Source organism: Pseudonaja textilis, chromosome 6 (assembly GCF_049901715.1).
Source record: "Pseudonaja textilis isolate UNSWEBS1 chromosome 6, rPseTex1.2, whole genome shotgun sequence".
In the NCBI taxonomy this organism is placed as follows: Eukaryota; Metazoa; Chordata; class Lepidosauria; order Squamata; family Elapidae; genus Pseudonaja; species Pseudonaja textilis.
Genome location: NC_141995.1, coordinates 13,507,686 through 13,531,537, shown reverse-complemented (window position 1 = coordinate 13,531,537; position 23,852 = coordinate 13,507,686). Strand labels below are relative to the sequence as shown.

General features: G+C 40.7%; 1 protein-coding gene across 1 annotated transcript in view; it reads right to left on the bottom strand.

Annotated features, from left to right (window-relative positions):
* GRID2 (glutamate ionotropic receptor delta type subunit 2) overlaps nt 1-23,559 on the bottom strand; it is a 1,009,897-nt gene extending 986,338 nt beyond the window's left edge. The window contains exon 1 of the mRNA XM_087935906.1: nt 23,323-23,559. Coding sequence (XP_087792032.1) covers nt 23,323-23,410 — 88 coding nt within the window. The 5' untranslated portion in view covers nt 23,411-23,559. The remainder of the gene's footprint in view (nt 1-23,322) is intronic.
* Between the last annotated feature and the right edge of the window lie 293 nt (nt 23,560-23,852).

Sequence of the window (23,852 nt, the reverse complement as noted above, 5' to 3'; positions counted from 1 at the left end):
CACATAGTCATGCATTTGTGTTTTTAAGTTTGAACAAGAGATTGAAAAATCAAAGAATAAGCCTGTTACTTTCAGACTTTGTTTATATTTTCAAAGACATTTACTTGACGATAAGAAAAATAGAAGCTGACCTCTAGAACTCTCAATTTGATATAGCAAGGGAATTCTTAGTTCTTAAGACTGGTATCTCCTATGTACAACCTCTAGTCTTTTAGCATTCAATACCGTATCATTCAAACATGATAAAGCTATATGCATAAACATGTGAAACAGACCAAATGCGCAACTAGTTCATGTTCTTCTGTCAGGTACAAAGTATCAGGATTTGTAAGGTTGCAGCATAGATGATTTATTCAAGCTTATAGAAAGACTCTGGTCAACTAAAATTCAACATTAAATTGGTGCCAGATAAGGGTCAATGGAATTTGGGAAGGGTTGGACTTGGAGCATGTATGGGAAGGCAAGGACTTTAAACTGATGATGTGCTTAACTCCACCACCACCCCAGCTCTGCCTGTTCTTCCCCAACATTCCATTCCAATAACTTGGCACAACTCATTATACTAAAGCTATCCCATGATAGCATCATTGCCACTTCAGGATCTAATAGGAATAATATAAATGATTATGGCCTAAATTAATTAATCTATAATCTCTGAAATGAACTACTATTTTTACCTGAACAAAAGAATCCATCAACATCTGATGGAAGCTTATTTAATTCATTAATTCAGGTCCAACAGAGTAGTATGGAGAACTAAAAAAAATAACTGTATTGACCAGAAATTAGGTCCCAAAATACTAATTAGCTAGGAGATGCAGTGCAGGTAAGGGGGTGGCAGGTGGTGAATGTACACACATGTGTAGGGGCTGGGGGGCACTCACATCACCTTCTGGGTGCTGGCACGTGAGCTCAAGCGCACACACAATTTTTGGCACAGGAGCCCAAAAAGATTAGCCACCACTGATCTAAGGTAATGACCATTCATATATCCTATGGAAGCAATTCTATAATTCAGCTATACACTATACCAATGAGTAAGATAAGATAAGGCTATCAAAAAGAATGTTTTTTTTTTACTAAAAATAATATTTTAAAAGAATTACTGAAGATATTAAGAAATACATTTGAACATCTGGTTTGCCTAAGGAAGAACTCACCATCTATTTTTTTTTTAAAAATGTGCTTCATTCTAAAATAAATAGAATAGCATTCATCATTGTTTTCCAATGTTCAATTTCACATGATTCAGTGAGTTAACTATAAAATTAACAGATAGAAAGGACAAGTTAACCTTCAATCACCTTCACAACTGCCACTCTTCTGTCTTCAAAGCTTGCTTATTGACCCTTGATCAATTATAAATCTGTCATGCGAGCTCAGTTGATTAACATCATATAAATAGCTCCATTTGGGAAGCACAGTATTGGGCACAGAGGGGAGGAAAAAAAGCAACTACTAGTAAACTTGTGCCAATATGCACATCTGCCAAGAAATCAACATTTTTACAGTTAACCATTATAGTGAACTGAATTTTTTTTTAAAAAAAAAAATCTATATAAGTCACATACGTTAGTTCAGGGAGGTCAAACTTGATTTCATTGAGGGCTGCATCAGGGCTGTGTTTGACCTCAGTGGGACAGGGGAGGAATATCCATGTGGGCGTGGCCAGGGTGAGCATGGCCACCTCGATGTCCCTCATGTCTAAGGCACTTGTGGTGGCCCGAACACCCTCCCCAAACTCCATTTTTGGCTGGGATGGTCTGCAGCATTCTGCCAGCAAAAACCCATAACCCTAATCCATTCTCGCCGGCAGAGGCACTGCGGGATGGTCTTTCACTGTTTTCAGGGTTGCCCTGAAGGCCAGTTCTAAACACCTCGCAGGCCAACTCTGATTCCCAAGCCGTGAGTTTGACACCCATGCACCAGTTGGAGAACCAGTTTGGTGTAGTGATTAAGGCATCAGGCTAGGAACTGTGGGACTGTGAATTCTAGTCCTGCCTTAAGCACAAAGCCAGCCGGGTAACCTTGGGCCAGTCAATTTTTATCATTCCTAAAAGAGAAGCAATGACAAACCTTGCCAGAGACCTGCCCAGGCAATCACCAGAAGTCAAGACTCACTTAAAGGCACCAAAAATATGCTAGTTATATTTTTTAAAGCCTTCTCTTTCTTCCCCTCTCCCAGTTCAAAACTTCAAAACTTTTATTAGATATGTCTTATTGGCATACATCCACTATACTCTCAGTCCTGGTGAGTCACAACAAACAAAGACAGATATATCATGCTATTCCTTTCCTCAATTATACAATGTACAGAAGAGGAGGAACAAATAATAAGACAAAAAAGGGCAAGTAATATTTAAAAAATTGATATAGCTGAACCTAGTTTACATTATACATTTCAATATCTTTCCATCCTTGAAAACCATCCTTGTCTCTACCACATCCATACGCTACTTCATATTTTGTCTTTGAAACTGTTGTTCTTGAAATTTTTCACCATCTTTCCACATTCAGAAGTATCAATTAAGAGTTTTTGATAATGTTTGTAATGTACTGTATAAAACTTGGGTGTCAAATCACGTCAGCACGGCAGTGTCACATGACATATTGGGACTTTTTTCCCATTCGCTAAACTGGGTGTGGGTGTGGCCAGTGTGTGACACATCCGGCCCTCAAGCCGGGAGTTTGACAGCCCTGATATAAAAGCTTTTACAATGACTAGCCTTAGTCATAACTAAACTATATGCAGTACTTCCTGACAAAGGCAATACCAGTAAGTTTAGGTTCATTTTAGCTAAATTTGGTTTTACACCAAGCATACACATTCTATTATACTGAACCTGAGATCTTTAATGAGAGACAAATTTGCAAGCCAACATTGATATTGTGTCTCACATCCTACCAACCTGGAGATACATGCATTGTATTGACATGCATACTTATTTTTTTAAGAAGCATTTGTTTTTTATGAAAAACGCAACCCAAACTGACCATCTGACAACTGTGAAAGCAAACAAGACTGTGCAACAGCAACATCACCAATTAGACTAGTCAACATTAATTCAAAGGGAAGTGATCAACTTTCCGTGCTTTAGAATTTCATCACTTTAATGTCAAGTCTTTGTGGGAAAGGCCATCTTTCCACTGTAGCCTGATGATGAATCACATCAATGGATGTGCTCATTTCACAGGGAAAAAAAAAATATTCGCTTTGATTCAGTCATAAGGTAGGCACACAGTTCTGTTGTTCCGGGAGTTCAAAGAGAGCATACTTGTCAAAGCTTGTGTTAATCATTTTCTGCAGAAATGGTGGAAAATGGAAGGCCAAAAGAGATGACAGTTGTGGAAAGCAATCACAATCAGGGAAATAGTGAGACAGTTGCTCTTCCAGAAATGAGAGTGACACTTTTTTATGAATAGAGGCAAGACAAGAAAGACTGAAAGTGTGTGTGGCTTAAAAGTGATAAAGAGAGAGAGCTTAAATTTGAACCAAATCAATTCTCTTTCCTTGATTTAAAGCCAGAGGGTGTTTGAAACTAAGGACAGCCATTTTCTCATTAAAGAGTTCAAAAGTAATGTATTTTTTTTTGACATTACTTATTTGCTGCATTTCTCCTTCCTATTGCAAGTGCCCAAGCTAGCATATATAGTACTCCTGTTTTATAGACACCATTTCATCCTAACAACTCTGCTAGTAGATTACTCTGAGAAGAAGTGCTTGTGTTCACACCTTATGAACCTGTGCTATGGTCAACTATGCAGGCTTTGTTCACTTCATTGTTAAACGCAAGTTGACTGTGGGACACAACCAGTGAATGACTAATCCAAAGTCACCCTGTGAACTTCACAGTTGAGTTGAGATATGAAACTGATCTTCTTGGTCCTAGTCCATAAGTCTATCCTATTACATCACATTTGACTCATTCTCTTTTACTAAATGCATTGCAATCAGTATTAATTTGGCCAACAGCCTTACTACCTAAACATTAGCAGTTCCTTAAGCCAAAATGCTGTCTGACTTCCCATCACTTTATTCTTAGAATTATTAATCCATTCAGAAGAATGGTGAGTCAGTACCTGTTGCTTAGCAGAGTGGGAGAGAGAGAGAGAGACAGAGACAGAGAGAGACAGAGACAGAGACAGACACACAGAGAGACACGCAGACAGACAGAGAGAGAGAGACAAAGAGAGACAGAGAGACAGAGACACACAGAGAGAGAGACACAGAGAGAAACACACACAGAGAGAGAGACACACACAGAGAGGAATACAGAGAGACACAGAGAGAGACACACACACACACAGAGAGAGAGAGAGACAGACAGACAGACAGAGACAAAGAGAGAGACAGAGACATGCAGACACAGAGAGAGAGAGAAACAGAAAGAGAGAAACAGAGAGAGAAAGAGAGAGACAGAGAGAGACAGACAGACACACACACACAGAGAGAGAGAGAGACAGACAGAGAAAGAGACAGAGACAGAAAAGGCTTGTGACCTACAGGCAAATAATAACCATAGATGGGTAGTATTTTCTATTTCCTTAATAGCTGAATCAAGATCTCATGAAGTACAAACAGCAATCCCGCTCCAAGGGTCCTTTTTTAGCACACGTTTTGAGCAGCACATACTATCAAACACCAGGAATAAAGCATCGCGGTGGACTTGCTCGTCTTTAGCTCCTTCCATGTTTACAACCGTAATATGTAGATCTACTTTAAAAATCATAAGGAGAGTCTGAACTCTGAACAGTATGTATTTTCTCTTTATTCAAGATGCCCGAGGTGGTAAGAACAAGAGAAAGAAAATACTTTCTGAAAACCAAATTAGGAAAAGCAGAGGGGTTGCAGGAACCATTTGAACAGCTTGCACAGGTTTTACCCACCGACAATGCCGATAACACATTTGGAATACCAAACTGCCAATGTGAACAATCCCAGTGTTTTTCAGTGCTGTTTACAAAGCAAGAGGGCAGCTTCCTCTTTTGTGGTGTTGACAGGATCCTGTGAGCCGACTATTTTTTAAACCAGTGGCACCCTACTCAACACAAAGAGCCAATTAATTTTGTCTTAAGAAGAGTTGGCAGACATGGCAAAACACAAAAATATTTTTATTTTATTTTTTTTAAAAAAACCCAGCACTTTCTCTTTTTAATAACTAGGATCCTTTTTCCCTATTGCTTCCAGCGGCTTTAAGACCTTGCTTCCTATAATGGTGCTAAAATGATGGCATTATCTCCCTCAACCTTTCTCCACGACAGCTATTCGCATTTCTTCCTAGCAACTTTGATATACAGGCATGATGCTCAAAGTAACAATAAATGAGCAGGTGCAAAGTGCTTCAAAAGGTCTGTTCTCTATATTTTCTGAAATACGAGTCTGATCAAATGTTCCTGGAGAGGTCTTAGACACTATCCTCTTGTCTTTCTCCCTTTTTGGGAGCGGGCTGGTGGTAATTAATGTGGAATATAAAGCAGTCTAAAGTTAGGCACATTTTAATTCCATGATGTCTGTGTAAAAGTTCAGATCTCTGCTACAAACCCTTAGCTTCCTGCAGCCTGTCATTTGAGAGACACGGAAGACAGAAACATTTTAAAAAGGAAATGCCAGGAAGGAAATGTGTATTTTTAAATCTGGTTTTGGCTACGTCTCGTGCATCGTTTACTACAGCCCCGTCCACCCCCAATGCAGGAATATAACTTTTGACAGAAAAAGAAAAAGCTTTAATCATGCCTAGTCAAATATACATTTTGATATATGGCAGTGTGTGTGTGTGTGTGTGCGCGCTCACACACGCGCATACACAGAGAAAGGACATTATTACATAATTATATATAGTGATGCTTGTTGCATATGGAAAGTACTGTGTGACATCATGGGGATAGATGGTAAATGCAATTTATACAAGTTTGGGGATAATTTTACTTCTGTAAATGGATACATACAGACAGTTCAGATTGTAGTGGTTAAAGTTACCAAGCCAAAAACTGAGAGAGTGAGAGACCACAAATTCTACTCTTTTCTTAGGTGTGTAGCCATCTGGGAGAGGTTTTCTTTTAAGGACTCAACTCTATGAAGAAGGCAACCTGAAAATGATGCCAAGAAAACTGTATAGATTGGTTCATTTGGTCACCAGGAAAAAAGACTCATTCAAAATTACACACACACACACACACACACACACACATACACACACGGACAGAGGCAAAAGGAACAGTCTTTGGGGAATGTAGAATGGCCCACATTACACCTCTACTATGTGAACTTCAATGGCTACCAGCGAAGTGCAGTTCACAGTTGGATATGACCTTTAAAACCCTTAATGACATAGATCCGGGCAACCTGATGAACCATCACATCTCACTAGGACAAGCCCATCCTACTCATTCCAGCAGAGAAGACCTACTACAGATCTTGACGGTCGAACAACTCTTGACTATCGGGATCCAGAAGAGCCTTCTCTGCTGCTCCACTCTTTGGAATATGCTATCCTCTAGGCTAGCACAGGGGTGTCAAATTCATTTTCATTAAGGGCCACCGCAGGGTTGTGTTTGACCTTGGTGCCAGGGTGGGCATGGCTAACTTGATGTCACTCCTGTCAGGGGCACCTGTGGCGGCCTGAGCATTCTGCTAGCAAAAAATGGCTCTAGTTTTTAGCCGCGAGGGCCTCCTGCAGACCTCTGCCAGTGAAAATGGAGATTGAGTGGGCTGCACGTTGCCCCCCCACCTCCATTTTCGCCGGCAGAGGCACCACAGGCTGGTCCTTTGCTGTTTCCAGGGTAGCCCCACAGACACTCCTACTTTAGTGTAAGTTCTGTCCTCACTCTCCTGTCCTTCCACAGGAGCCTGAATACCTGGCTGGGCCAGTTGGCCTAGGGATCAAATTCCATGCTGGAGATGGCTGCTGAATTGGTGGCAGATTCCACCTCCCCCTTTGCTCTCTCCTCTCCACCTTATCATATTGATGTATTCTTGTTTGTTTTCTTTTTTCATTATTTTATCATTCTATTACTTTACTTCTGTTTTATTTACGTTCTTTTCACTTCTTCCTTTTTGTTGTTGTAAGCCACCTACAGTAGCCCTGTGGTGAGATAGGTGACAAATACATTAAACAAACAAACAATTAGTTCAATTCAGCATAGGCTGCTGTAGCTGCTTGGCAGCATAATATGCAATCATAGCTTTGAAAACCATTTCACGTAGTATTTAAGTTGAGTCCTTACTGATCATGGTGAATGTAATATATAATGAATGAATACATGAAAGGAATATTCCACCATAACTGGGCATCAAGATAACATTCCTGTATCTGATGTGTCCTTGGTGCATTTTGACCTTGCTTGTTTTCTTGCAGATGTTTTATTACCCCAATTGGTTCCCTAGTTTGGTTAATGAAACGCCTACAAGAAAACAAGCGAAGTCAGAGACCACCAAGGACCCCTGAGCTACAACTATTCTCCTTCATTATTTCCTGTATCTATCTGAAATCTTGGGCTCATTGCTGGCTCTGCTTCTTTATACGCATGCTTTTGTATGCGCATCACCAATAATCTAATTTTCATGCATTGCCACTGCTAAGGTGAAGCAATCATCAGTGTCTGAGTCCAACCTCTCATTCTGTGCAATCTTGGAACATACTCAGTAGCTCACATAATTAAATAAAAGGATGATCAAAACTGGTTATGAGTCATTTAAATGTGACCTAACCACACATCTCTTCCCGTTTGAAATCGCAAGTGTTATTTAATGAAGAAAGCAAAGCGAACTCTTCCATATCATAAGCCCAATTGCTTTATATTACAATGGATTGCAAAGTTCTAACCCTGTTTTTTTTTTACCATGAATATTAGAAAAAATGTACCAGCACTGAGGAATTCATACTACTGTATATGCAGTTTTCACGTTAAAATGGAAAATAAGAGCTCACCAAATGCCCGCTATCTGGACAATATAATAATTGCAATTTTGATGCTCAATGGGGAGAATGGGATAACTCACTGTGGCCAACCTGCCATGGCCAATTCACCACCAACAAATTGCCATATTGGTCCATTTGCCACAGCCAATTCACCACATGACAACTCACCTTGGGACAATTCAATATAATTATTTAAAATAATTAAGTACTTATTTTACTTTTTGTTATTCACATTTCATTTTATCCCTCCTTTGGCATCCTTTCTTTAATGATTGTATTCTACCATTTCTTTGATATTAGGGCAGAAGTGTCCCATGGCGAGTTGGCTGCAGTGAGTTGGCCATGGTAAGTTGTCCTAGATCCCTCTATAGAGCATTGTCAAGTTCCATAGGTCACCAAGATGGCATTACTTATTTTGCACACTGGTATTGGTTTATCTGTACTGTCTGAAACAGTGAATTTAAGTTCAGCTTGACTTTAAAATAGCAAACCATTCTTGCTTATTCCTTCAAATCAATAAAAATTATTTTCCACTTGCCCTGGCCATCAAGGTTCTGAATCCAGATGTTCTGGGACTCCAACTGATTCAATGCTATGACTGGATAAACCGTTTCATAGGGTGCTTTGCAAAGGCCATCAGCATGAGTGAAGTGTTCTCCCTGATGTGTTGATGCAGCTGTGTCCTCATGTAATACAAGCACATTAGGTGATCTGAATGGCTCTATGCATTCACAGACTTTTCACAGCTGGAAAAGTGAAATGGTTGTTTACACAATGCAAAGATGACTTGGAAAGTCTTCAAAACAGTAAAATCAAGCCTTCCAGATCAGGCAATTGTTTCAGTCCTTCCAGAAAGGATGCTTGACATTCTGAACTGAACAATTATATTCTATATTTTTTGAGGCACACATCAGAATGGTTCATTATTACACACTTCATTGATATTTCAAGAAAGGTAAATTATTTTAACAAGCAGGATAATTGTGGGGAATAAGCAAAATTGTGTGTGGGTCTTTATATGGTCTTTATATGGTCTTTATATTTTATTCCATTCCAGATCATACAGAGAAATATGGCCTTGAGATTACATTAGTTCTCTTCCTTGAAAAAGAATACTTCTTATTCAATAACTAAGATAATTAATCTCACTAATCACTCACATCCCAATATCAAATTGCAAACTACTTTGCATTATTCATTCAGAGATTTTCGTGTATATACTGTGTTTCCCCCCCAAAATAAGAGATTTTCGTGTATATACTGTGTTTCCCCCCCAAAATAAGACCCTGTATTATATTTTTTGGCCACCCAAAAAGGCACCAAGTCTTATTTTCAGGGGGATGTCATCTACTGACTCACTTCACTTGCGTGCATGGCCCCGGCCTCCTTTTCACTTTCAGAGGCCTTCAGGAACTTCTTCTGAAGCCAGATCAATCCGGAACTCCAGATCAATCCGGAGCTCTATTATCATCCATGACAAAGACATTTAATTTTCCAGGTTCAGATATAAAGTGTACGGTAACACTAATACAGTAATAATCCCTGCTCCAGCAATCCTATGTCAGTTATAATATATCTGTTAAGAGTTAATTTGCAATTAACAGTGTAGCAATAAGACAACACTCAAGGACTGAAGACTCTATAGAATTCTTCTATCTTTATTGCTTTCTAGAAGGCTGTCATAATCTTCCTTTATCCAAAGGAAGGCTATTGATAATATTAGTGCTGGGAAAAATCCCATTGCATGGCTCTACCTTTCATATTTCACATAAATGTGGAGTTACCAGAAGCTTCTCTCATGAGGTATGTTTTGAACAGATCTATTTGGACTGAAAGTAGACATAAAGGTAGAAGAAAGTACTATAAACTTTAAACTATATGACCTTCCTTCACATAATATTGCCAAGAAGACCAACTGTAATAATCTATTACACCATTGCTGCTCTCCTGCTTAGCAAAAGTTATCTTCTCACTGAATGAAGAGGAGTGTCATTATTCATTACATTTGTCAAATTTTTGAAGGGGCACTTCACTTTGATAGGAGCTTTGATGAAACACCCTTATAAAGCAGTGCTAAAGAAGAACTGGCTGGCCTGGTTCATTTCAGGCCAATAAGAATAGTTTCTATTCTTATTCTCTTCTACAGCAGCACAAAAAAGTCCTTATCCATCTGAGATGGTCAAATGATAATGACTTGGCCCTACCTAAAGAGAAACATGTTGGGTTGCCTCTACAAGGTGAAACAGTCCATTGGAGTAAACCCAGAGGGATCCATACAATATTCCAATTCAAATGTGCTAAAATGCTTCCCAGGTTAGCTAACTAGAGCAATTCCTGAAAATAATGTCAGAGAATCCTTTGAGGATATTGAAGACAAAAGAGGGAGATACCAAACATGCACATTTACTGTGTGTTTCTTACATAAAACTCATAAGACATAAAATGCATAATACAATGACAGATGCAGTTAATGTGCACAGATGTCTTGATATTAGCTAAGAATTTAACATGAGCTAAGTCATCTGAATAGACCTGGGAAGGTCATGAAACATATTCAAGATAAATAGTTTTATGTAAACTGGTATTAGGTGTTTTTTAAGGTCATTTGCATCAGATATTATTGCTAACGTAATGTATATACTGTATAGTTATACATTTATTATTAAGCTAAAATAACAAATAATTAATTGAATAATTTCATTGAGGTACTATGTTGGAACTAGGTCCCATTTATTCCCCTTACAGTTAATATCAGGTGCTTTGCAATTCCATTTTTCTATAGAAATGATTATATTTAAGCTGTTGAAAATTGTATTTTTTAAGATTATTCAGTGTTTCCAATTCAACCACCCATCCCTCCCAAAAATATATTAGTAGGGTGTAGTGAGATGAACATATAAGCCTACTAAAATTCTTGATTGCACTGGCTCCCTTTCCCAAATAGCAAAAGCACATAGACTTACTGTATATACCGCTTCATAGTGCTTTACTGCACTCTCTAAGTGATTTACAGTGTGAGCCTATTGCCCAACAATCCAGGCCCTCATTTTATTGACCTCAGAAGGATGGAAGGCTGAGTCAACATTGAGCCCCATCAGAATCAAACTCCTGGTAATGGGCAGAATTAGCTTGCAATACTGCCTGGGTTCGAGACCTGAGCTCCGTGCAACAGGTTGAGCTTCCATTCCTTACCCCAGCTCCTACCCACCTAGCAGTTTGAAAGCATGCAAATAGCAATAGTCAACCATGAGTCCAGTGAGATTTGAACTGCCAAATTGCAGGCAGCTGGTAGGCAGCAGAAGTAGTCTGCAGTTCTGCAGTCTAACCACTGTGCCACCGTGGCTCATGCGAATAGATAAACAGGTATCATTTCAATGGGAAAGTAACACCGTTCCATGCACCTTTAACGCATAATCATACTGGCCACATGACTGTGGAAATTGTCTTTGGACAACACTGGCTCTGTCGGTCAAGAAACATTTGAGCACTGTGCCCTAAAGTTGGACCTTACTGCATTCTAACCACTACACTACCACAGCTCCTACTGTAATAGGAGCCACCCAGGGGTGGGATCCAACAGGGTTCACTACCAGTTCAGTCATTTACGAGGTTTGGTGATTTACGATGTACTTCCCTGAAGCTGCCAGTGCGTGCCTGTAAATGGTCATCAGCATGTTGCCGTGCAGAGAAGCAGCCTTTCAAAAAGCCCCCTTTTCCTGCTTTTTTAACTGCAGCTATGCCTCCCATGGCAGCTGAAGTTGAAAAAATCAGGAAATAAAGGTCATTTAAGAGCCACGGGTGGGATGGTGGGCAAAAACATCACATAGAACCGGTTCTATGTCTGCTGCTCTTCAGAGCTACCGGTTCTACAGAGGTGGACAGAACTGGTAGAAACCCACCCCTGGAGCCACCAAAATAATGTGGTGGCTTCTAGAAAGGACATACTGTAGCTGTTTTATAGAACTGAGAACTAGTTCTGTTTCTGTCCTTAAATGTTTCAAAGAATCTTTTTCTAATAGAATCCAAGGCATTGCATAACTTTAATCTTTTGATACAGGATAAGTTGTCCTTTTGCACCTAAAATACAAACATCATTAAGACAACTAACAAACTTTGTTCCTGACTTTCAAAGAGCAATATCACAGAGAAACAAGTGACCCAAGACCACAAGAAGCTCTCAGGCAACGAGATCAGAATTAAACTCTGTCCATTCCTAATGATAAAAAGGAGAACAATGGAGAGCTAATTCACACATACATATTTTTTTCTGTTTGATAACTGAACCCCACCTAGCTACCTATGAAAATTCTGCAAATGTAACATTTCATCTCTTCTGATATGTAATGGTTTTCATGAAGCAAGCTGCCAGTCAACAAACACAGATAAACGCAGTGGTCTCCATGCATGGTGAACCAAATCTGAAAATATCATATCTGTATTTCCAGAGGCTGGTACATTTATGGCACTGCTCTGTAAAAAAGTAACTGAAGCAGAGAGACAGAGGCAATGAGATAGAGGCTTAGGAACTAATGAACCCAACCACGTGATTAGCCATGATTCCATTTCTATTTAAATATCACCGAAGGACAAAAATAGCAACTGAGGCTGGTAGACAAATTTAGCTACAGACTGTGTCTCTTAGATGATGGATTTGAGGAGATAAGCCTCATCACTGTAGCAATGTCCTATGGTTCTATCAAAAAGACAAGGAGAGAATTTGAATGTATCTTAATTATTGCACAGTGGAAGGAATAACTGATGGATGGCTTCACTGAAAATAAAATCTCAAAAACAGGAAACTTGCCGGATCAGGCAATAGCTTTCTCCCATAATAGTTGAATGTGTGCCAATGGCAAGACCATACTCAAGACAAGAGCACTCCTGTTGGTATTCCCCAATAAATCAGTTAAAGTGCTGTAGGTTAATAGGTAGGCATCATGTCCTCACTGGTCATCTTAAGTCCCATGAGATTAGTTCTCTAGTGTTCTTTGAACATTGTCCAATTGGATAGGTGTCATTAACTTTTGCAGAAGAAAATCTCTTAGTTTGATTACTTTCTATACAAAGATGACAGTTCTGAATTTCCTACCAGTGTATTTCACTAGATAGTCCTGATTATAATATTATCAGGTCAACTTCATCTAACCAATTATGTTTGTTTCTTTCTCCACAAGGTTTAGATGATCCCATCATGCTGGTTTTTCAGAGACCCTTGAAGACCTGCTCTTCACTCAGTCCTGTTGGTAAGAGTAATTGAAGCCCATTTATGGATAATATAGGTTTGTTTAGGTTATTGTTTGATTTTTGCTAACTTTTGCTCTTTGTTTTAACTTTGTATTAGTTTGTATCTGTGCCTTTTATGAACCATGCAGATGTGAACTACACAGAGGTCTAAGGAGTTGGAAGTGTAAAAATGTAATAAAATAAATAATTTTACATGCCTGTTTTCCTGTTTTCACATTCTTTTGCTTTTTAAAAAAGTTACAAAAAATGGGGCCAAACATCTAAATTAAAGCATTTCATATAGATGGTTCTCAGTTTTCTCCTTGACCACATCCAACCATATTGTCAATGCACAAAAGTTTGTAAATTAATGTTACTATCTTCCCTAGTTTCACAAAGATTGGACCATGCAGCTAGATGTCTTTTAATTGGTGAAAACTGCCAGTAGACTTAACTAAACTTCCTAACTCTGCTTTGAACAAACTGGTTCTTTAAGTTATACAATTTCAATTCCTAGCCAGCATGGTTATTCTCTCTAAGTGCCACAGCAGCTGTCTAAGAAAATTAAATTGTCTTTTTTCCAAGAAACTTTGTTACTGAAAACACCTGACAAACTTCATTTCCTAATATTACAAAATAAAGAGGCAACTATGTGATACCTTAAATTCATGATTAACAACTGTCCAGATGTTCCTAAAACTTGGAATAGGGGAAACACTGATCAAAATTGGGATGAACCAGAATGAGGAAATATACTCCCATTTTAGAACTTCATTTCCAATTGAGATCAACACTCCAACAACTTGTGCTGGAAAGAAAAATCTTACTACAGTTTTGTCTTAGAGGTAAGTACAGTAACAACTTTGGGAAGGAGAACCGATGGGTTACCTAGACTGATGTCATAGAAAAGGAGATAATGTCATAGTCTTGATCCATTTATTCCCTTCCCATGTTACATGCTATTAAAAAAATGAAAAAAGAATGCACAATTATTAATTATGTGCTTAACAGAATGCAGAGTTTAGCCCTCAAGTCTTATTTCCAATTATTTGTGGTCTTACTATAAGATATTTATTTGATGACATTTTTCCAATAATGACATTATCTCCAATTGTAATGCACAGGTTTTAAGTTGTGTGTGTGTGTAGAAATAGATGATAGATAGATAGATAGATAGATAGATAGATAGATAGATGGATGGATGGATGGATGGATGGATGGATGGATGGATGGATGGATGGATAGATAGACAGACAGACAGACAGACAGACAGAAAGACAGACAGACAGACAGACAGAGAGATAGATAGATAGATAGATAGATAGATAGATAGATAGATAGATAGATAGATAGATAGATAGATAGATAGATAGATGGATGGACGGATGGACAGATGCTTAGATTCAGCATAGTAACAAATATTTGTCACAATTACGGAACTGTTTTGCAAGACTGTGTGGCATTGGCAGGGTCACTCCAAAAAGCATAGTTATTCACTATTGGTAGCATGACTGGCTCCATCGTTAAAATGTCAAGTTTTCTGCTGACTCTTCACATATAAAATTTGTCTTCTAAAGAAGGACTGGAAGGTCATCTAAGGAAGAAAATATCACTTTGAATTGTGCATACACCTTAAACCCCTCATTTCTAACACTTCTAGAAAAGTAATTGGATTTAAATTATATGAGCAGATTACCTATCAAGTCCTTTAGAACTGGCACTGATTTGGCTCACTACCATTAACAGAAGTTTCAGCAGTATCACAAAAGAAGAAAGTATGAACAATTTGTAGATCGTCACATCAGCAAATCTCCTATTTGGGAAAGGCTGAATTCCTCTGAACATGATTTCATTTGCTAGCTTTCTCTCCTAGCATGAGGTCCTGGAGCCCCTTTCTTGTCTACAAAAAGTTAATTTTGAACTACGTTTTGGATATATTTCTCCCAATTATATTTTTGTTCCATATTTCTCTATATAATCTGACAGAGAAAAGAAAACCCTGCAAGTCCAATTGGACCCCAATGAAAATTCAGTGCTCTAGATGCAATATAGTGATAAAGAGAGAACAGCTTAAAATGACTATTAACATTAAGCACAACCATTCAAATTACTATTAAGAGTAAAGTTACCATTAGCCCTAACAGTTATTGCTCAAATTATAATCATAATGGGAAAAAAGGGCAGATATTTTAACATGTTGCAATTACCAGTTTTCGCTTGGCATGTATGAAAAATAAAGGGAAATGCATCCATCCATTGCAGGTGCCAAATGAATGTTGGATCATAAGTGGCTAGAACTAAATATATGGCTCTCTGGGGAATGGAAAGACCTGAAAGTCATTTGTTTAACTCATCTACTTCCAACACAACAGTTTATAGAATAATTGTATAAGCCTAGCCTAATTTTCCAGTTATTTATTTAATAATTTCAATTAAATGACTTATGAGACCAGAACTGAAGCAGCGAACAGGTATATTGCCTTAAGCAGTGTTTAAGAAGAGGGAAGGAAAAGTAAATAATAAACATGAATGAAAACCGATGAAATGCTAAAGGTCTGTAGAGATTCTCAGTCATCCAGGCCATGGTTGTCCCAAAGGTTCTTTTTTCAGGAAGCAACTGGTCTTCCTTGTTTTTTTCTTTTGAAGATATTTCACTTCTCATCCAAGGGGGTGGGAGGAGGAATGGATTTCCAGAGGGAAAAATTGCAGACTACAGGAACCAGGAGCACAACTACGGTGATCCTGAGGCGCCTGGAAGTTATGCTAGCCGGAAAAAAAGAGGTTTTAGAAAAGGAATTCAGGCTGTATCAGACCAGTTTGTATGAGGGAGATTTTGGGGTGGGGAAAGGGCGTACTTGAAAGGCTGGTTAGCATTCTTATAGGAAAAAAGCATTTAGAAAGGCTTGAGAAACTATGGGAAAAATGGATAAAATTCTTCAAACTCCCTTCCCTTCTACTGGTTCCTGTAGACAACCAGCTATTATCAAACTGAGTTCCAATCTCCAGCTCCTTATCAGTTATGGCTATGATAGCTAGCTTCACAGCTGGAAGAATCTGTGAAGGTTCCCACCCCAAACAGATTGAAAGATCTAGGTGTTACTTTCAACAAACTGAGCATTGTTGTAATGATGAGGCAGTCGAGTTGTTTGATCATGATCAACTGAATCATGATGAACTTTATTGGAGTCTAGTGTTGCATTTATACACATTTTAAATTATCCTCCAACATTGGTTAACTTTGGTTACTGCTTAACTTTCGTTACTGTTTAGCATAATAGTAATTAACACAATTAATTATCTCTAGTTAAAGTCTAACAGATGTTTACTTCCTCTCTCTAATCCTCCTTTAGATTAGTGACTTTGTTGGCCTGAGTTGTATTTGCTTGGAAACATTCTTTATCTGAGGTTTGCCATCCAAGATAGGAATATTCCTGCAATTACAACTCTACAGAGCATTTCACATCATCACACTGAACAGAAAAGGGCAAGCAGCATGGAAAGAAAAGGGAAATGCACTACCGTCCTTTTGAGTTTCCCTCCTCGTGTACAACTCATGTACAATCCGTGTAGTGCTGATGTTTTGATATTTAGGGATATGTGGTTATCCACATATATATATATATATTACTTATTAAGTACTGCAAAGAGAATTTCTGGGCGGTCTCAAAAATGGTTTACCTTTGCTAATGAGCATGGATCCATTGCTGGTCTTTAAATAAGCAGGTTTTGAATTAGCCACAACTACCAAAAGAACAAGGGATGCGGTGGCTTCGTGGTTAAGGCGCTGAGCTTGTCGATCAGAAAAGTCAGCAGTTTGGCAGTTTGAATCCCTAGCACCGCCTAGCACTGCCTAAGCTTACTTGTCCCAGCTTCTGCCAACCTAGCAGTTCGAAAGCATGTAAAAATGCAAGTAGAAAAATAGGGACCTCTTTGGTGGGAAGGTAACAGCATTCCATGCGCCTTCGGCATTTAGTCATGACGGCCACATGACCACGGAGATGTTTTAGGACAATGCTGGCTCTTCGGCTTTGTAATAGAGATGAGCAACGCCCCCTAGAGCCAGAACAACTAGCACATATGTGCGAGGGGAACCTTTACCTTACCAAAAGAACAAAGGGAGAATTGAATCCCTGGGCATCTGCATATATCACTACTGTCTCCTAGTATCAGGAAAATGCACAAGTAGCATGTGGAAATGTAAAGGAGCATGATTTGTGCAAAGACATTGCTATAAATCCAAAACAACATGTGCCATTTGCCCCTTCATTTGGATTCTATTTGCTAACACTTCAGCAGTTTGTTCTGAATTCCCATTTTAAATGGGAAAAGACTTAACTCAGGTGAGACCAGTGGAAAACACAGGTAGTCCTCGACTTCTGACTGAAATTGGGCCCCAAACCTCTGTGGTCTAAGCAAGACTTTTCTTAAGTAAGTTTTGCCCCATTTTACAAATTTTCTTGCCACATTTGTTACGTGGATCATTATTAACTTGGTAATATGGTTGTGAGTCTGGCTTGTCCATTGATTTTGATTGTCAGAAGATCGTAAGAGGCAATCACATGAACCTGGGACATTGCAACTATCATAAATATAAGTCAATTGCCAAGCGGCTGAATTTTGATCACATGACCATGGGGAAACCTGTAACAGTTGTAAGTGTGAAACATGGTCACAAGTCACTTTTTTCAATGACTTTGTAACTTCAAACGGTCACTAAATTAGCTGTTGTAAGTCGAAGACTACCTGAATACCTTAGCCACTACAAGCACTAGTGTAACATAGATTGTGAAGGTAGATTTTCCAAGGAGATTTTAATCGCCATTTTGGGTATATTAATCCATTTCAGGAGGCAAAGAACTGAGAAATTGCTACCTCATATTTCAGTCACATTTCAGTCAGAGCTGCCATTCAATTTTGCTTTATGTGCATGTTCTTTTTCAGGTGAAATATCTGAGGACTTTGGAAAGAGAAGCTAAAGGTTTCTACAAGATTATGAACATTCCTGAGGGAATGCACATTTGTACATTTTGAACATACCTATCAAGAACTCATTGAAAAATCCTCTGAATTCTATTGGAAGAAAATCACCAGTCCTATCTTCACACTGGTTTTTCAATAGGCTCACCTCAGGCCTCCCTCTTTTTATATAAAGAAAATGACAACAACAACCACTGTTTGCATTTTGGGCTGGGGAATAACTTCTTAGAAAATAAGTTAGCCTCACAGCTTTATCCTGTCATATTTTTGTCTAATTCTCATGCAGTCTGAAAGGGAAAATAGCCATCTCAAAATATTCTAGAACAGGGGTGTCAAACTCGATTTCATTGAGAGCCTCATCAGGGTTGTGTTTTATCTTGGGGGACGGGGGGGCATGGCCAGCTTGACATCACTTATGTTGGGAGTGCCTGTGGTGGCCCAAGCGCTCTGTCAGTGAAAACGGGCTCCCAAGATCCATTTTCAGCTGTAACGGCCTCCTTCAACCCTCTGTCAGTGAAAACGGGCTCCCAAGATCCATTTTCAGCTGTGACGGCCTCCTTCAACCCTCTGTCAATGAAAATGGGCTCCCAAGCTCCATTTCCAGGTGCAACAGCCTCCTCCAACCCTCTGTCAGTGAAAAAGGAGCATGACCCTCCCGAGCTCTGTTTTCACTGACAGGGTTGGGGGAGCCATCTCAGTCAAAAATGGAGCTTGGGAGTCCATTGTCTCTGGCAAAGGCACCACAGGCCGGTCCTTTGCTGTTTCCAGGGCAGCCTCACAGGCCAGATCTAAGTACCCCGTAGGCCTGATCCAGCCTCCAGGCCTTGAGTTTGACACCCCTGATCTAGAAGAAAGGCTGCAGCCTAAGAAAAAGAAATCTCAATCCAATACTTAAAGAGTGCTTGAGCATAAGCAGAATGTATTTCTGGCAGGAAATCGCACGAAGGAATATATTCTACAAATAAAAGTTCATCTTCTAACTGCATGGGAGATTTTTCTTCCTTATTTTCTAGCACCAAGACCACACAAAACCTCACAATTCTCATTAGGGTACTTAAGAAGGTCAAAATCAATGGACAAACCTCACATCCCTAACTATTACAACATCAGCACTACACCAAACGGTGCACTTGGCTAAGAATGCTGGCTAATCCCAGATTAATTAAAATGGGGCTGCAAAGTCCCAATTGCGTTTAGGAAGAGAAAAAAAGGATCAGACAAGCAATGTACAAAGTCAATTGCAAGCAGCGTGGCTAATTTCAAAGACTTGGGAGCTCTGGAGCAGCATAAATCCAAGCAACTTTTTTCAATAGGCTCATAAAACAGAATATCATTGCCATTCCGCTCACGGCTTTTGACTTCTTTTTACTGCATGCAGATCATTAGGAAACTTTTAAGCAATCAAGTAATGTGAGTCTCATAAAATTATTCAATCAATGCATAGACTCAAGAAAGCACAGCAGGCAGAACTAGAGTGTCAATAAGGTTTTTTCCCTTTCCCTTCTTCACAAAAATCTCCCCTCATGTGAATCAAAAGCCCAACAGGCTTAATAAAGGGATTTTTCCACCACAACTGCAGGAATGTGTGAACCATTTCTTTTCTGATATTTAGAGAAATCCAATCAACAACACGTTTATTCAAAAAAAAAAAAATGCAATAGCATTCACATGCTACTCTGATTAAGGTTAATGTGTACAAAAAGTAATTCTCTATATTTTGCCTAATATCAACGCCCGCCCCCCCCCATCAATAAATTAATCACAGTCTCAGTATCCTTCACTGCTACAGAAGTATGATAAGATGGACATTTAAATGGATACCTAAAATATTTTATATGCAGCTAATAAATCAACTATTGCTAAAGGGGGAAAGGATAACTATATGGATGAATTCTTAAATATACACCAATATTTTGCCTCTTGTTATTACTATTATAGAATATTGTAAAGGATAGAATGGGAGAAGAAAGTAGGTAAACATATTGACTAATTCCTCAATATATCCTTGTATTTTATCTCTTGTTATTACTAGTATGCAACATTACACAGTGCAGAATAGGAAAAAAAATAGGAAATTATTCACTCTTTCCATTTTTAGAACCCAAACCTCTGTAATACCTGTTATTCACATCTTCTTGTCCAGAATGCTGAACATTCCTTTCTTCGCTTCCTTTGAAAAGTTTTATTTAGAAAACAATTTCCAACTTATTTAAAGAAAGGCCCTCTTCTGAAATGTAAAATGAACAAACACAGGTTTTCATTGTTCTTGCTTCAGTGGGTTTTTGTAAGACAGGTGTTTGCATTTATGCAGCAGATGTACAACCACGGAAAGACAGAGTCTGATCTTGTAATATTTTCAGAATTGAAGCTTGAAGTGAGGGGGAAAATGAAACTCACTGTACTTTTTTTTGTGGGGGAGGGGAACTAGAGAGATTAGTTATTAACCCAAATTTAAATGAAAGTGCTACTTATTTCAGACTAGCTATTTCCCATAACCTGAGAGGTGGGGAAGAACGCTACGGATGACAATTATCTAATTGCCAGCTTCATGGCAACAAAGTCACTACCTTGTCAAATGTGCCACCTGACCTGTCAAGCCAAATTCTCTTTCCAAATTGTTCTGGTTCTCTCCTATCTCCCCTTTCTAAGCATATATATATACATACATACATACATACATATCCTGGTGCTGCTGATTGAAAGGAACCATGAACATATATCGATTAAAACAAACAAAAACAGCTAAATTATCTGCAGGAATGTATTTGCCAGTTATAAATAATTAACAGGCACCCAGTCAACATAAATAGCGATTACCATAAAGAGAGGGGGGAGAGAGAAGGGGCCGTTTGATGTGAAACCACAGCGCAACAGTGCATGCCACTGTTTGCTTAGTGAAAAGGAAGAAGCGTCCTGGTGCCCAGAGTTGTCGGTTCACAAACAAACTATTCATCGGTGAAAATTCATTGTCCGGGCACCCGGGAATTTGTCTCTAACCTTTCTCCAAGAGATTCTACTTTGCTGTAAACAAAGCATCTCCCCACCAAAGCAGCACCCCACCCCCCACCCCAGCAAGTTTTAGATTTCAGCTGGAAAATGAGAATTTAATAATAGATCGTGAATGGTTTGAATTCTATGGGAAGTCAGCTAACCATTCATTCATAAAAGGACAGCTCAGGCGAGGAAGGGGGTGCTTGTTAACATCAAGAACCACGGTGGAGCTCCAGAAACTGTAGACTTATATCTACCTACTGTAGGCAAGAAGTCAGGGTTTCTCAGCTCCAATCATCTTGGTTGAAGCACTGTATTATACTGTACAGCCCAGGACTGGCAGATAACGTTTTCCAAAGGGGGGCGGGAATCACTTAAGCTAGAAAGCCCCAATAGACTCCAAGTTGGAAGGAAGCGAATGGAGTTGGCCATTAGCTGTGGCACAAGGGACCATGGTCCCTGTTTGTCGAGTGGGAAGGAGGGAGACTTTAACTCAGCTGGACCAGCTTCACCATTGGAGCCTTCCCAGCCAGTCAGCAAATGGAGCTGGACCTTTTCTTATCCCACCCCAGGTGATTCTTTAGTTCCTATTAGCACAGCTCTTGCCTGTCCTTGGAATCTCTTCTATCAACTGAACACACAGAAGAGAAGTGGTACCTGAACCCCCCACCAAGTCACCATCATCTCTTCTGGACAGGGAGATGTATTTACACACAGATGGTGAACTAGGAAGGCTGAGGTTTCTCTCTCTCTCTCTCTCTCTCAGCATCTCTATCTTTCCAATTCTTTCTCTCCCTCTTTCTCAGCATCTCTATCTCCCCCTCTCCCCCCTCAGCCTCTCTCTTTCTTTCTCTTTCTCTCTCTCCCTCTCTCTCTCACCAACTCTATCTCTCCCTCTAACTCTTTCTCTCCCTCCCTCTCAGCATCTCTCCCTCTCTCTCTCTCTCTCTCTCTTGCTTTCTCTCCGACCACTGGCAAAGGAAAACTCCGAGCTGAGCTCGCTGCGGACAGCTCTGTGAATCATAATCAACACCCCCGCCCCTCGCCGCCGCCAATCTCCTCTCCGTGCGTTTAAGTCCCCCGTGTGGACGTCAATGTTGCTGCCAATAGGTGGGGCCCACAGCAGCTGGATGGGAGATTCGGGGTGGTGGTGGTTGTCCTTTAACCCTTGCCGAGCTGCCCCCCGGCTCTATTTCTCTGGAGGCGGGTGCTGGTGGGGGGAAGGCTGAGAAGGAAGCTGCCACGCGCGGCTTTCCCCTACTATCTTTGCTACCCTGCTTCCTCCAGCGGCTCAATTATCCAGGGTTGAACTCGGGGAGCCCACCTTAAAAACTGCTCGTTCTACGACCTTCCAAATGATTGACAAGGAACTGGAGGGGGGGGGGATGCCGAGGCTGCCACTGCCGGAGAGAGGTTAAAAACAAATCCTTAAAAAAAAAATCAGTCGGGCAAAATGGAAAAGCAATCACGTTGCCAAACCACCAGTTCCTCTATATGGAAAGGGGGTGCGGGGGGGGGGTGAGGAGGGGGGTGCGGCAGCAACGTGGCTTGTGTGTGTGTGTGTGTGTGTGTGTGCGCGCGCGCGTGCGTTGTGTGTGTGTGTGTGTGTGTGTGTGTGTGTGTGTGGCGCGCGCGCGCGCTCCGGGAAGGCTGGGGATCGCGTATGCCAACCAAGGGATCCTTCGGCTGGCTCTCTCCACCCACCCAACCCGGACTCAAGGGCGCTGCTATGGCAGCGGTGGAAGCCGGGGAGCCACATATAACCTCCGCCGACCGAGGGAGAGAAAACTCCTTTTTCAAGGTTTCGCGGTACGGGGAGAAGCAAAACTCCGGCGGTTTGCCCTGATTTTCCCACCCATCCTTTGGAGAGAGCAAGAGAGACAGAGAGAAGCGAGAGCGCAAAAACCCTTCTCCCCACCTCACAAAAAACCACCTCCAGTCTCTCCCCACCCCCCCCCCAACGCCCAATCCAGTTTTCGCAGAGGCTTGAGCTTCCTTGGCACCAACTCCTCTCCGCTGGTGCTTTTTCTTTTTTGACCCCGGCACAAACGGCGATGCCCAAAGGACCGTCCGGCTTATTTCAAAGAGCTCCCCGACTGCGGAGAGCAGCTTTCCCACGGAAGCGCAAAAGAAGCCGCGAAGTCTACGTACAAGGCAAAGCTTTTTAAAAAAGCGAGCGAGCCTCGCGCTTTTGTCGCCTCTCGCGCCTTACCGATGTGGATGATGGAATCCGCCCGCGCCGCTTCCCAGGTTCGAGTCCAACACACGGACAGGAGCAAAGCCAAGACCAAAACTTCCATCTCCTGCGCTTTCGGGAAGACCCAAGTAGAGGAGAGCAAGACGGGAGAGGGTTAGCCAAAAACCCAGCGCCGAGGGCGAGAATTTTTTTTTTTTTTTTTTTTAAAGGAGCCAAAGCCACAAGATTGGAGAAGAGGGTGGGGGAGAGAGAGAGAGTGTGTGAGTGAGTTGGGGGAGTTTAGAGCAAAAAGCCTTTCCGGAAGAGCCTCCTAGCTGGGGGGGCGAAGAGGAAAGACCCCGTCCAGCTTGCCGGGGAAGCCTCTGGCTCGGCTCCTGGCGGCGTCACTTCGGGGGGCGGCCGGGCATCACCAGAGTTGCGGGGAGTTGCTGCAGCAAATCCATTCAGCGTCCCCCGCCGGAGATGTCGGGCCAGCAGCTTGGCGCGCCTCGGTCTTCTTCATCGCGGCATCCTCATCATCCAGCCTTGCTCGTTTTCGCCGTTAA